Source organism: Centruroides sculpturatus, unplaced genomic scaffold (assembly GCF_000671375.1).
Source record: "Centruroides sculpturatus isolate CEXI.00-Female unplaced genomic scaffold, Cexi_2.0 scaffold497, whole genome shotgun sequence".
Classification (NCBI taxonomy): domain Eukaryota; kingdom Metazoa; phylum Arthropoda; class Arachnida; order Scorpiones; family Buthidae; genus Centruroides; species Centruroides sculpturatus.
The window spans coordinates 334896-348260 of NW_019384738.1; the positions used below are offsets into that span (position 1 = coordinate 334896).

General features: G+C 29.4%; 1 protein-coding gene across 1 annotated transcript in view; it reads right to left on the reverse strand.

Moving 5' to 3' along the window:
• Positions 1 to 20: 20 nt before the first annotated feature.
• Positions 21 to 13365, reverse strand: part of LOC111628300 (ankyrin repeat domain-containing protein SOWAHB-like) — a 35228-nt gene continuing 21883 nt past the window's right edge. Inside the window, exons 2-4 of the mRNA XM_023372062.1 lie at positions 12401 to 12462; positions 6024 to 6480; positions 21 to 118 (exon numbers count right to left, since the gene is read on the reverse strand). Of these exons, the coding sequence (XP_023227830.1) occupies positions 21 to 118; positions 6024 to 6480; positions 12401 to 12462 (617 nt within the window). The remainder of the gene's footprint in view (positions 119 to 6023; positions 6481 to 12400; positions 12463 to 13365) is intronic.

Here is a 13365-nt window from a genome sequence, read left to right on the forward strand (position 1 = left end):
AAACTTCGACTATAATTTATTTATTCTATTAATGCTCGACTACTCGCCAATGTCACCGTTACATCGCCTACAATTCTACTCGCATTTGCGACCGTGTTTAGAAAGACTTCAAGCTTGTCTGGAATAAAAAAAATTAATAATAATAATAGAAAAAAAAAGAAACACTTTATCTTCAGATAAGACGAGAGGTGGACAATCTAATCGGAGAGATACGAAATTCAGAGATTGCCCTCCTTTATAGGGACGCGTGGGCAACATTTGTCAACTATCAATTACTTAAATATTCGGAGATTTGGGGGCGCCCACCTGTCCGCTTCCTAGTCCAGACACTCCCATCAATCATCCCGGGATTAGAGTGGGCAGGGGCCACAATTATACTCGCCCTCGGCCACAACGGGGACTGTAAAAAGCATCGAGTTCTAATGACCAGGGTTGTTACCAAGATAAACCGTCTCTTCCCCGCTAGTTGTCAAGTTTTTCTTTTCCACCCCCTCGGGATAACTGACGTGTCACACGATCCGAGTTTACGTAAGGATGCAGTTTAGATAATAAAATTCGCTTTTAAATGCTACGATTTTAAGAAACTGTTACCCCAGTTTTACCTCGACCTTTTTTCTTAAGGTATACACTACGAAAAAAGAAAGAATGGCCGCTTTCTTCTTTAATCATTCCGATTTAAAGATAATCACGATCCTTTTAAAGAGGTAGGAACAAAAAAAAAATTGAGTCGGCATAAAAGAAAGTTAACGCCAATCTATCATAAGAGAAGCAAATTGTTCTACCAGCACATTTCGAAAGCAAGGGTCGGGACAGTTGTAATTACACCTAAAAATTTGGAGTGGAAAAAGAGGACCTCCCATCGAGTCAGGTATAGGGCGGGTGTGCGTCATGTGTCATGACATCTCAATTCGGTTCTTGCAACCATTATCATCGGATGATGTCTCCGACCAAGTTCAGCGGAACAATCAAAGAGATGGATCGTCCACTTTGCGAAACGGAAAGTCGTGACTAACTGACGTGACCTCCGTCTACTTTATAAATACATTATATATAGTACTATAGCGTTCTACTTGAAAGAATTCTAGATTTGATATCTCAATAATAAGCCCTTTGTTAATATTCTTCGTAAGTAATGTTGTTAAGAATCCGATTTCTTAATACAAAGCGTTTGAAGAATCGAAACTTAAGAAAGAAGATCCTAAATTAAGCAGCAACACCTGAAGGAACTTTGAATAACCTTTCCGACTCAGGAATGATAGCGGTTTAATAGGTTAAGTAAGAAGGTTTTGCGTGTCTCGGAATTCTAGTTTGTATCAAAAGGGGTTAGATTACTCAGTTTGGTCCACGGGAATACAATGTGTTGATGAATGTGCTGTCGGCATAACGTGCGTGCTTAGGGTCGAACCATAGCCTACCTATGCTAGTAAAAGGGAGGAGTCGTAAGCGAGACAGACGATGGATGACAGAGCTATTCCAGTAACGGATGGTTTGGGAGCGAACACGTGTTGAAGAGGTTGGGCGGTTAGAAGGACCGCATGCCACAGTTGCCGAAATCCGTTGAAAGCCAAACATTACCGGAATGTAAAGCCTAGCAGCGGCTCCGGACGGTCGCTGCCGACGGCCCAGATAACGATCTCCGGTGCTTCGGTTAACTAGGGAGACATCTATCACGTAGAAGGGAGAAGAGGACACACTATATATGGCTGCGGTCTATTAGAGTTGAGTAGTCGTCGTACTTTATCGGATAGTGTTACAGCTTTCTCGTGGCATAGGGTTACTTTGTTGGGATGTTCGTACTTCCTGTCCGTGCAGGCCGATCATTAATGTTATTCCACTCTCCCTTTTTATGCCCGCAATTTATGCTTTATGTCTTAGCTGCTCTGTTTTATATGTTCAGCCTGGACAATTCGAGAATTGTTACGAAATTTATCGACAGCTGCTCGGAAAATCGCCATTATCTAAGCAACGGGATCCAACCCATTTTCCGATTATTATCCGAATGTCATTTATGAATGAGTACTATTGAAACTTCTAGATTGGCGTGAAACGAATACGTCTTCAATAAGTCGAACATCGAAAACACAATAAGCCTAAGCGGCAAGCGGAAAATCGTACAAATTTAATTAAAAACATACCTACGCTTTCGTTACAAACGTACAATAACCTTAAAAAGAAGAGAAGATAATTTGGAAATTTTCTACATACGACACATTTCCAATTTATAAGAGTTGAATTTCGCAAGATCCTTATTAAATCTGCTAACGGTAATAAAAGAGCGTGTAACAATCTGTCCACTGGTTCAAGGAGAAAATTAGTAGGTCAATGCAAATAGATAATTAAAGATACTTAATGGCTTTCTCTTAACCAGAACTTGCACGAATTTCGCTGGCACAAAATTAATTTGCATATTTAAGAGATGTTAATCTAATTTGAGAGGATTACAAGCGTTACCAGTAATGAAAAAAGGGCAGATAAATCAGAAATCGTGAGTGTTTTAGTTAATTCAATTGGACTGTCCTTATCGTATTATCGACCATAGTCAATTATCTCATGCTGTGATCTTCATTTGGATGCGTTACGCCTTGTTGTGTCTAGTTTAAACCGGATGATCTTGCGTGAAGTAGAGATAAGTTGGAAACAATTGCTCACTCTAATTTGCCTAAATGATGTCATAAGTGGGGGGAGCTAATTCACACTTAACACATTCTTGTCTATCAAAAAAAAACATCAATAGGACTTCGTTGGATGCTTCGAAAGGCAATCTAGTAATGAAATTATTTCTTGAATTGGCACGAAAACGGAAAGGCGCCATTGAATGGGTGCATGATTAATATGCATAGCACATCGTTTCAAAGGGAGATTAGTTTAGAGTAAATAATTCTCTATGGTTCACCATCAGATCTAATATAGATTTACGACTTCCTTTTCCGTCAGGTGACATCCGTAGTTGAAACTTCGCATTATGTTTAGACACAAGACATACAAACGTCAGTCATTGTAAATCGATAAATTTACTGTACAGATTATTAATGACACGTTTGAGACAAAAGAAAGGGAATTTTTTATTTAATTGTGGATATATAAATTCAGAAAATTAATAGACAGTCACTTTGCTAATGATAAACTATTTGTCTTAATCCATTAATTTTATGTTCTCTTTTTTAAAGTGTACAGTTAATGGATTAAAACGTTTTAAAAACGATCGAATGAGAAAAGCGTACTTCTAACGACCTAATTTTTATTCCTGTCTAAGGACTGTTTTATGTATTCGATTTTAACAAGGAATATTTCCAACTGCACAAACAAGATTTTTAACTAGTTACAATAACAAACAATCTAAAGCTATATTAAAAATATCTACTTTATGTGATTGTATGCAGTTCTAAATCCAGTTAGACATTTAGTTTCGTCGTAAATCAAAATTATTAAATCATTACTAAGTCACGTAATGTGAATTTTCGATAAGTGTGCAGTTTTTGTAACGCAACTTTCAACATTTAAAACGCTTCCATGTAGCATTTCCTGCACTCAAAACTCCCCAAAGATGGATATTTAATAATTAAACATGTGATTTCCCTTAAGGGGTGGACAAAATTCAATATTCCTTTATTTAACCTGACGTTTTAACGATCGAGACAAACAATTCTACATTTAATTGAACCTTTTTTTTAATCTGTAACGCAACTTCACACCCCGCAGCCCGACGTACTAACTGGCGCCACTTAAACTTTTCTTGTATATCACGGACGACCGCTTTACGTGCCTTAGGCTGCCTATATAATTAATTAACGCGAATGGCCCCTCGTTATACCGCTAGACGACGTACGCTAAATACTTCATTCTGCAAGAAACATAATCTAAAGCAGATGCTTCTTTCAGCATTCAGACGGAAAGAGGGAAGAAAAAGATTCCGACCGGACAGGCGCCCGGACGGCTGGGGTCAAAGGTGACATTCGCCACTCGAGGTTATCGATAAGGGGGGATATAAGGTGAACACTTTTGAAAAATCGTTTCTGGACCCAGTTCGTGAGTTTGTTTACAGACTTTTGTGTGTGACAGACAGCAGTGAGTATGGAATATAATAGAGTTGCCTCGTATGTTTATCACGTATATACCATTTTATGTGGCCGTAAATCATTACATGGTATAGCTTACTGTATAAACGCAGCTTGATGGATCTATCAACATGTGCATCAAGAAAATCAAATATACTGTATAATAAATTAATGTTTCGAAACTGAAACCTGTCTACGCAGTTTGAATAATATGTTTGTATGTAAACATTCTAAACACTTTTTTAACTTGAAAACGGTAACATCTATATATTTGTGGTTAATATTTTTTGTTTACAACAACTTATATTTAAGACAAATATTATATTTTTGGCTACATTTTAGCGTGCTTCCATAGAATTTTCAATTGAATTGATTTAAAAAACTCTCTCTCCCTCTAAATGGATTATTGAATTTTAAAAATAGTCTAACTTTGATTGTTATACATAAAAGGGCTTGCATGACGTTTTATTAGCGTTTAAAAAATATTCAGAGCTTTAAAATATAATTTATGAAGTTTTTAAGCGGTGTGCAAACTAAATACAAAGTTTTATTTTTTTGTATTCAAACTAAACCTTTCTTCTCAGTAAAAGAAAATCTTAAATATCCTTTAAATATTCAAAATCTTTAGTAAATATAAACGCTAGAGCTTACGTTGAAAAATATAAAGATGGAAAAGCAGACCATTAAATCGCCATTGCAGTCAATGAGCCGCCGTTTGTCTTAAGAACATCGTTTAACTACTGAGAAGTAGGAGGAGTTGAGAGACATTTCCTGTTTTGGTCACGAGTTTTCCGTAAAATAAAATACACCGACTTACTAGTGATTTACACATCCCCAGGACGTGTGATAATACAAACCATCTGTCGAACATGTCTTGCCACCCTGTTTCGACTTGCCTGACTAGAGGTAATGTTCTAACTCTATGCTGGAGTTCTAACTCTAAATTGGCAAGACAGCAATATTTCTCATACAACTCTCAAAGGAAGCTGTCAATGTGGGAAAGCAATGAGCAGAGAAACAAGTGCAAATACCAGCTATAATAGCTCCTTCCACAGGCATATTTGTCTCCTCCTCCTGACGCAAAGATATTCATAGTTTCAATTAACATATAAAAAATTCTAGTGCTATTCATTTAACTGTGCATGCTAGGTAAGAAGCTATTTAAATTCTTTTATAGTTTTAATATTTACTAAAACAATTGTGTAAAGTTTTTTTTTTAATTTTTCATTTAATAATTACTATAATTAATTTTATATCAAATCTCAAAATTTGTTTTGAACATAAATAAATTATGCCTGAACTTTATAATTTACAGCAGAAACAGAATTTTCAAATTCTTAAAATGTTTTTACATCTCTTACTGATTCTAAAAATGTTTTAGTAATGCAAATAAACATTGTAGTTGGAAGTACAACCACTTTACTATATATTGAGACTTTTAAAGAAGCAATAAAATAAGAGTTTTCCAAGTTTTAATAAAGTGGACCATTATAATAGTTAAGTATGTGTGCTGTACATTTCCAGTACTCTAGACGGACATCAAAAAAGCAATAAATTTAAAGATGACGGACTATAAATGCATCTGGTACTTTTTCACATAGTTTAAGAAATTATTTCAAGAATTTGATGTTTAAATTAAAACACAATTTTTAATATCTAGAACTGAATAACTAACATATTCTAACAGATGTTCCCAATTCAGGAATATTATTTCACTCATTAAATTCCATATCATGAAAGCTTAAAATCTTTCATTACTATTTTAATATTAATTCTGTCCAAATGAAAAATTTAATGGATGAATTAAATGTCATTTTTCAAGTTATTAATAATAGTATTAAACTAAATTATTAAAAATGTCTGAGAAACTTCACTGAATCGTATTTTATTTTATAATATTGCAAAAATTTATAATTTTTTAAAAGCAATAGTCTACAAACAAAATATAATAATATGCAGTAACAGTACTTGCCTCTGTTTCCTTTTCCTCACATAAAAGTTGCATCCGTTCCTGGATTTTCAAATCACGATTTTCCTTTCCTTTTGCACTCCCCTTCCTGCGAGGTGGTGGAAGTGGTGTCTCCCCTTCAGGTGGTTCAACAAACCATTTCAAAGGAGTTGATTGAGATTCTGAACAACATGACTGGGAATTCTCTTCATAGCAATCTTGTAATGGCAGTGAAAGTGATGAAGAATCAATAGCTTGGAGTATACTTGGACTAGAGTGACTATGGACAATTGGAGAGACAGATCCTTCTAATTGTAAGTTATCAGTTGTAGGCGCGGTCTGTTTGGCCTCACTTTCCATACTGTCATTTGAACCACACGATAAACTATTACTACTTTCAGAAGTATTTTTGACATTTTCCTCATCATGTTGTACTGCTGAGCAAAATTCAGGCCTTAACGTTAAATATTTTACATTCTAAACAAAATGATTTAAATTATTAAAATATTTATTTAAACTGTACAATTGCTATATATAAATTTGTTACCGCATATTCGGAATATGTGATCGACAGCCTGAAACGAAACAAGTAATATGAATTTAACACATCTAATGTGACTTACGTATACTGTATAAAAAACTTACTCAGTATGAAGAGCATCTGCTAATAGGTCAATATATCTTGATGTAAACGATTTAACTTTGTTGTTGAGATTTTCCTTAAAAATTATGATTATTATGACTTTAAAATATTATTTTTTCTAAATTAATAGTTCAAATTTCTTTGTAAATGTTTAACAGTTCAATGCAACAAGTAAGTTAAAACTAGTTGCAGACATACGAATTCAAATAAGGTTGAAAGTACAGGTCTCTAACAATTTTATCTCTACTGTACATAAAAAAATCTGTTAATACATTTTTGCCAAAAATGATTTCGAATGGATTACACAAATACAATATTTTTGTAAAATCGATCACTGCTGGTGATATTATACTCTATAGAAAACCAATACAACATCAAATTTTTTGGCACCATATTGTCAAGAAAACGTTCTCCATTATGTTGTATGTGGAAGATTACTTTGCATTTGTAATATGAATTTTTTTTTGTGTATTAATAAANACAACATTTAATATTGCACACACAAACTAATTCATTTTCACCTCTGCAAATTTATATTTTAAAAGTATATAAAGCATATTTTTATTAATATATAATTTATTTTAAAAATATTATTTATTTGTTGTAAATCTATGTTCATAAATGTATGAAATATAAACATAAATATGTAATTTATGTAAAAAATATTATATATATATAATTTACATGTATATTATGTATAAAATTCTTTGAAATTTTTTTGGATACAATGGTTAAATTCAATCATATATATAATTCTTATAATATATAACCTCAGTTTAATTAAATAATAATAATCAAAAATGCTTATTATCAAAATATTTAATACAATGTAAATTTAATAACGTGATATTTTTCATTATTATTCTTTATATTATAAAAATTATATAAGCAACTTTAATCATCATTTCTAAGAAACCTTGCAGAGTTTTGAAAAAACTTAATATCTATTAATTGAATGATCAAAACTGTACCCAATCAAAAACAAATAATTGATGAGTGAAAATGAATTAACTATATTATAAGTATGTTACAGTTATTTAAGGAAACCAGAGTTTAATTAAAGGAGAAGTGTTTCAGATCTTTAAATAGCTATATTTTCTTATAATGTACAAAATGATGCCAAGAAATTTCTGAATTAGCAAATATAAATTGCAACCGTGGATAGTCAAAATTCACATGAAAACTTTTGTCTGAAGCAAAAAGTTTAATTACAAATGTTTTTGGCTGTTTTTGCTGCAAAGGTTTTTGTGTAAATTTTGAATTTCTGGCTTAACTGAACAATAATTCCACCTTATGATTCAAAAGAGAGAAAATAATATGTACAACAACATTGATTTTAGTCAATTTTAATCTTTGGCTTTAAAATTCTATATTTTTTGAAATTATATCAAAACTTATTGATAAAAAAATAATTAAAGTTTTTAGATTTGAGAAAATTAATAATTGAAGAATTTTAATATTTAATCATTTGAACGAAATTATATAAGCAATTTAATTCTTTAAGGCTGATTAATGCATAATTTATACAAAATTAAGTTAGTTCAATACATTCATTATATCACACACATGTATAACCCTTAGAGTAAGCATATACAATAAATGTATTTAATGTAGAATATGAATATCATGTGCAAATCATACTGTAGAATGCATATTTTACTACAATATGCTACAGCACATTTATTAAGATACTGCTTGACAATCAAAAAAATACATAACATGTTTTCTTGATTATGCAAATTGATTCATCTATTCTCATTTTTTAACTAGACAGAGAGGAAATAGCATATTCACTATTAGGCTGGGTAGGTTTAAAGGCTCAGAAGAAAGGTGGCTGGGAAGGAAAATAATTCAACTAAATGTATAAAAATTGTTTAACTGGACATAAACAAGTATTTTGAATGCTGTTCCAAATATGAAAAAGTATATTTTGCATATATACTTATCTGGAATATTATAAACACTATTTTCTTTTATAAATTAACTTTCTAATACATGTTCAGAAGTACAATAAAATTTTAGTTATATGTTTATGAAGGGACTATCTGAAAAAAAAGGCATAAATAGTGTGTAATGTGCAGTCACCAGTAACTGACTGTATATTAGGTATGTGACTCATGCCTAGGCAGGGCAACCCTGATTAGGTACACTAAGCAATTTCCTAGGATGCAAAAATTTAGAGGTGCCACACTCAGCATCAGTTAAAGGAAAATATTTATCCATTACTTTAATTAGACATATTATGTATATATCCAAAACCATCACTTGTAGATGTGCAGATTTCTCAATGAACAAGGCATCTAGTAATAAAAGAAAATAGTACCAACATTAAAATCAGCCTAAAACTCTTGGGCCAGCCCTGGCATAGGTGCCCTAAAATTGTAAAAAAATAAAACGATTTTACAATTGTATATCATAATTTATAAATAATTCTGTAGATACAAATACACGGACACTCCAATCATCTATGCCTAGGGGTCTAGGTCTTAATCCACCATTTACAGAGAAGCATGATTACTTGTAAGAGCAAGTCAAGATTACAGAACAAATTAATCTAAAAAAAATCCAGATTAAGTATACTGTATGTATATATATTTAGAAAAACCCAATGATGTTAAAATATTTGTTTAGCTTAAAACATTTGAATAGATTTGGTTTATATACAGTATATATGAAAAGCTTCATGATTTTGTCATATTGCTTGGTTCAAAACTTACTGAAATCAACATAAAACATTTACTTAACTTATATTGTATGTATAAGAATAATATCTAATAGAATAAAAATAATATCTTCTTATAAAAATCAAGGATTAATTCATTTTTATTCATGATTGTGTAATATTTCTTATGTAAAACTTTTTGTATTTTAATGAATTAATAATAATTTTGACCTCTATTGTACAGGTCTTCTCAATCAGAAATTATGATAAAACCTAACCTAACCTAGCATTATAACAAATTCTATTCATCAAAATTTAAAAATATGTCATCTGATGCACTGTAAGAGAGGAAAGTATTTTTAATATGCAAATGTATATAGATTATTGCCTTAATATTAATCTTAAAAGAGATGCTCCAAAATATTGAAATTTTAAAAGCTAATTTTAAATTAAAATTGTTCATATACATACAACTAAACAATTTATTTTAAAAAACACAAATATATATAATATAAAATATTAATAAAATCAAATCATTATACAGGGTGTTCCATTTAAAATCATTAACTGAGATGATGAAACCTTAGTGATGCAAATTTTATAGGGGATATTTAAACAGGAAAGTGTATGAAACCAATCCCAGAACTATACGCAAACTGAAGGAAAGTATTTGCAGAAGCATTGAAGCTATTGGCATAAGTATTTTACATAAGGTCAATGGGACATGGTTGTGCATGCACAAAGATGCACAGACACCTCTTTCAGCATCATCTGTACATTTAAATAATATTAAACTAAAATTTCTAATGAATATCCTTTGCCTAAATTCATGCGTATCATTTCCAACAAGTGGTACCAACTTTTTACTTGGGATACTATATTTAACAATTTCAAGTTAAAGAATCAAAATTATTTAATAGTTAGATTGTAGAATAAACCATCATTATTGAAAATGCATTAATTTATCCATTTTACCACAAACTTGTAACTATTAATAAGTAACAGTAGAAAGCTTTTAGCTTGTTCAATAAAAAAAAAGCAACTTTTACAATTCATATAAACCAGCACTATGTTGCAATGGAGTAATTTTTAATAAATAATCTAAATATCACTAATCTAGATCCTGATAAATTCATTAAACCAATAATAAATTTAATACAGATAATTAAAATAAATTATATATATATATATACTTTCTACATAAACAATTATTTTAAATATGAAGGCATATTAATTGACAATCTAAGATTTAGCTATTTAAAAAATTATACAAAAACAAATTTCATTTCTCAATACATCACACACTTAACACATTTTTTTAATATTTGAAGTGAAGAATTTTAATTGTTTCAATATAAAAATATCTAATTATCATGCTAGTAATTATCATATCAAATTTCATCATTATCAGATTCCTTAGCTTAATATCATATAGTCTGTCAGACATCTGTAACCATCTATTGCTATCTCATTACTCATAATAATGCAAATTTTTGGATTAATATATTAAATAAATCTTTAAAACTTGATTTGTTTATAAAAATATATATCATTGTTTAAATGTTTAAAAATTAATAGCTACATGTTAACTATGTAATTACAGTTTCATATATAATTAATTGAAACAAGTCAGTCAGTAGCTGCATATGCTAGTACTAAAAAATAAAAAAGACAGCTTATAATGATAATGAAAATAATCAGTGAAAATTTCAGATTTTTTATCAACATATTTAAGATTTCTTAATGGAAGAGAATATCACAAAAAATTGCTGATTTGATGAAAATTAAAGTAAAGTTGATTAAAAGTATAAAATGCATAAAATTAAAAAACATTAATCCAATTCTTTATTTATACAACATATACACCTTATTGCTGAGAATCGTTTTTACTACTTTAACTAACAACCTGATCAACAGGTCATCCCAATGATGGCCTGTTGATCAGGTTGAAAACATTAGTTAAAGTAGTAAAATGATTCTCAGCAATAAGGTCTCTATATGTTGTATACAGTAATACCCCAAACTTACGCAATAGGTGGGACCGAACGATAACCGCGTAAATTGAGTTCACATAAGTAGGGGTATAATTTCACAATTTGTGTAAAATCCAAGTCGAATGTACGTAAGATAATAAATGTTCTTGTTAATCTTATCTCGTCTTTTGATTCGTTCACAGTTAAAAGAAATCACCACTTAGAGTCTCTCAAGGCTCTGTAGATATAACAAACACAGAAATAAATAACACAAAATAAATTGTAGCTATGTGTCGATTCCGCGCGACATGTCCGAACGTGTAAGCTGAACAATAGTATGGGGGGAGTGAGTAATCAAGAGTTGCGTGGCGCTCAAACAAAAGACAAATCGACGAGATTTAAAAATCGCGTAATTCTGGGTTTACATAAGTCGGGGTAGTGTAAGTCGAGGTATTACTGTAATATTCAATGAGTCTGAGTGTATGTTGAAAAAATTCCTTATTTAATAAAAAAAAAAAAAAAAAAAATACATTAAAATTGTTTAAGGAACTTAAAATATGATATTAAAAAAATTTGGAAAAAATTTTCTTCTTTACAATATCATTTGAACTATATCATTTTTGTTACAATCTGAATCAAGGTTTCAATAAGAAATTAGGTTTCAAAATAATTAGTAGTTATATTTTAAAATGTTTAAATTTAAAGAAAACATACTTTATATTCTTTCAATAGTAACTTTTTTGCATAAAAGCAGTTCAATAATGCTAAATTTCTAAAACTTTGAATGTCATTAATTAATTAATAATATGAAATTGATAATATAAAATCTAACATATAATTAAGTTACTACATAAAATAACAATGATAAATATTGATTAAAAATTACTAAACATGAATTTCATAAATTATTAATTACAAAATTTTGAATTAGCATCATAAATCTATATTCTGATTAAAACTGTTGACCTGTGTTTATAATTAAAATGCCCGATTCTTCTTACTTTTCTATTAAAAATTTCATTTTAATAATAAACAATAAAATAATTTTTTTATTATTTCTCTAGATTATGTAATAGGTTCAGTCAATTAACTAAATTCATATTAATAGTAACTACTTACATCTTCCTCTTTTACAATAGTAACTGCATTAACATATTCTTTGAATAATGCTCTGGCTTCTTCTGCAAAATATAAAATAATATGTTTATTATTAAAAAAATTAAAATAATACTTAAAATTCTAATTTATTGCCATTCATGTTACATTATAGTACATTAATGATTCCCATATTTGATATTTATATTGTAATGTTATATGTCGTAATCAAACTGTAATCAAATTGAATCATCATTATCTGGACAGAGGAACATATTTAATCATGCAACAAGAAGCTCATTATATATGATGTAGCCATACAAGCAAAACAAGAAATGCAATTAGGAATAAGTGACCCGTTTAAAAAAATAATTTACTTATTCCCATTGTCATATTATTGATTGTGAATCAAATATAATATAAGGCTTAAATTTTTTCTTTTATATTACTGTCTATTAATTAAACTGTTAATATATGCCGTTTTAAAACAAATTCATGATTGATTATTTTAATAAAGGAAATATTTTTTAATAATTTAAATATATTTAATCAGTTCACATTGATTATGATTTAAACAATGATTTAAGAGAAGGATAATAAATACATAAATAGTTTCTTTGATTAAATATTAAATATAATTTTAAATTAATGAGACAATACAACTCATTGTTTTGAAGCATTAAAAAGTGTAATTAAGAACAACAGAATTTATATTATTACATATGAATACTATTATTATTCTACAAATACAATATCTTGAAGAGGAAAAATTTACATGAAACAATAATTTTTATGTCAATTATATAGCTCACATATTTCACATCATTATTGTATTTAAATTTTATTTTTATCTCATTGATCTTATATTATGCTTTTTAAAATTTTCTAGCTTCATTTTTTAATTTAATTCATTTTATTATAATTTTAAATTTATAAATAATTATCTTATTTTTAAAAATTCATACTTATTGTCATATAATCAATTTTCA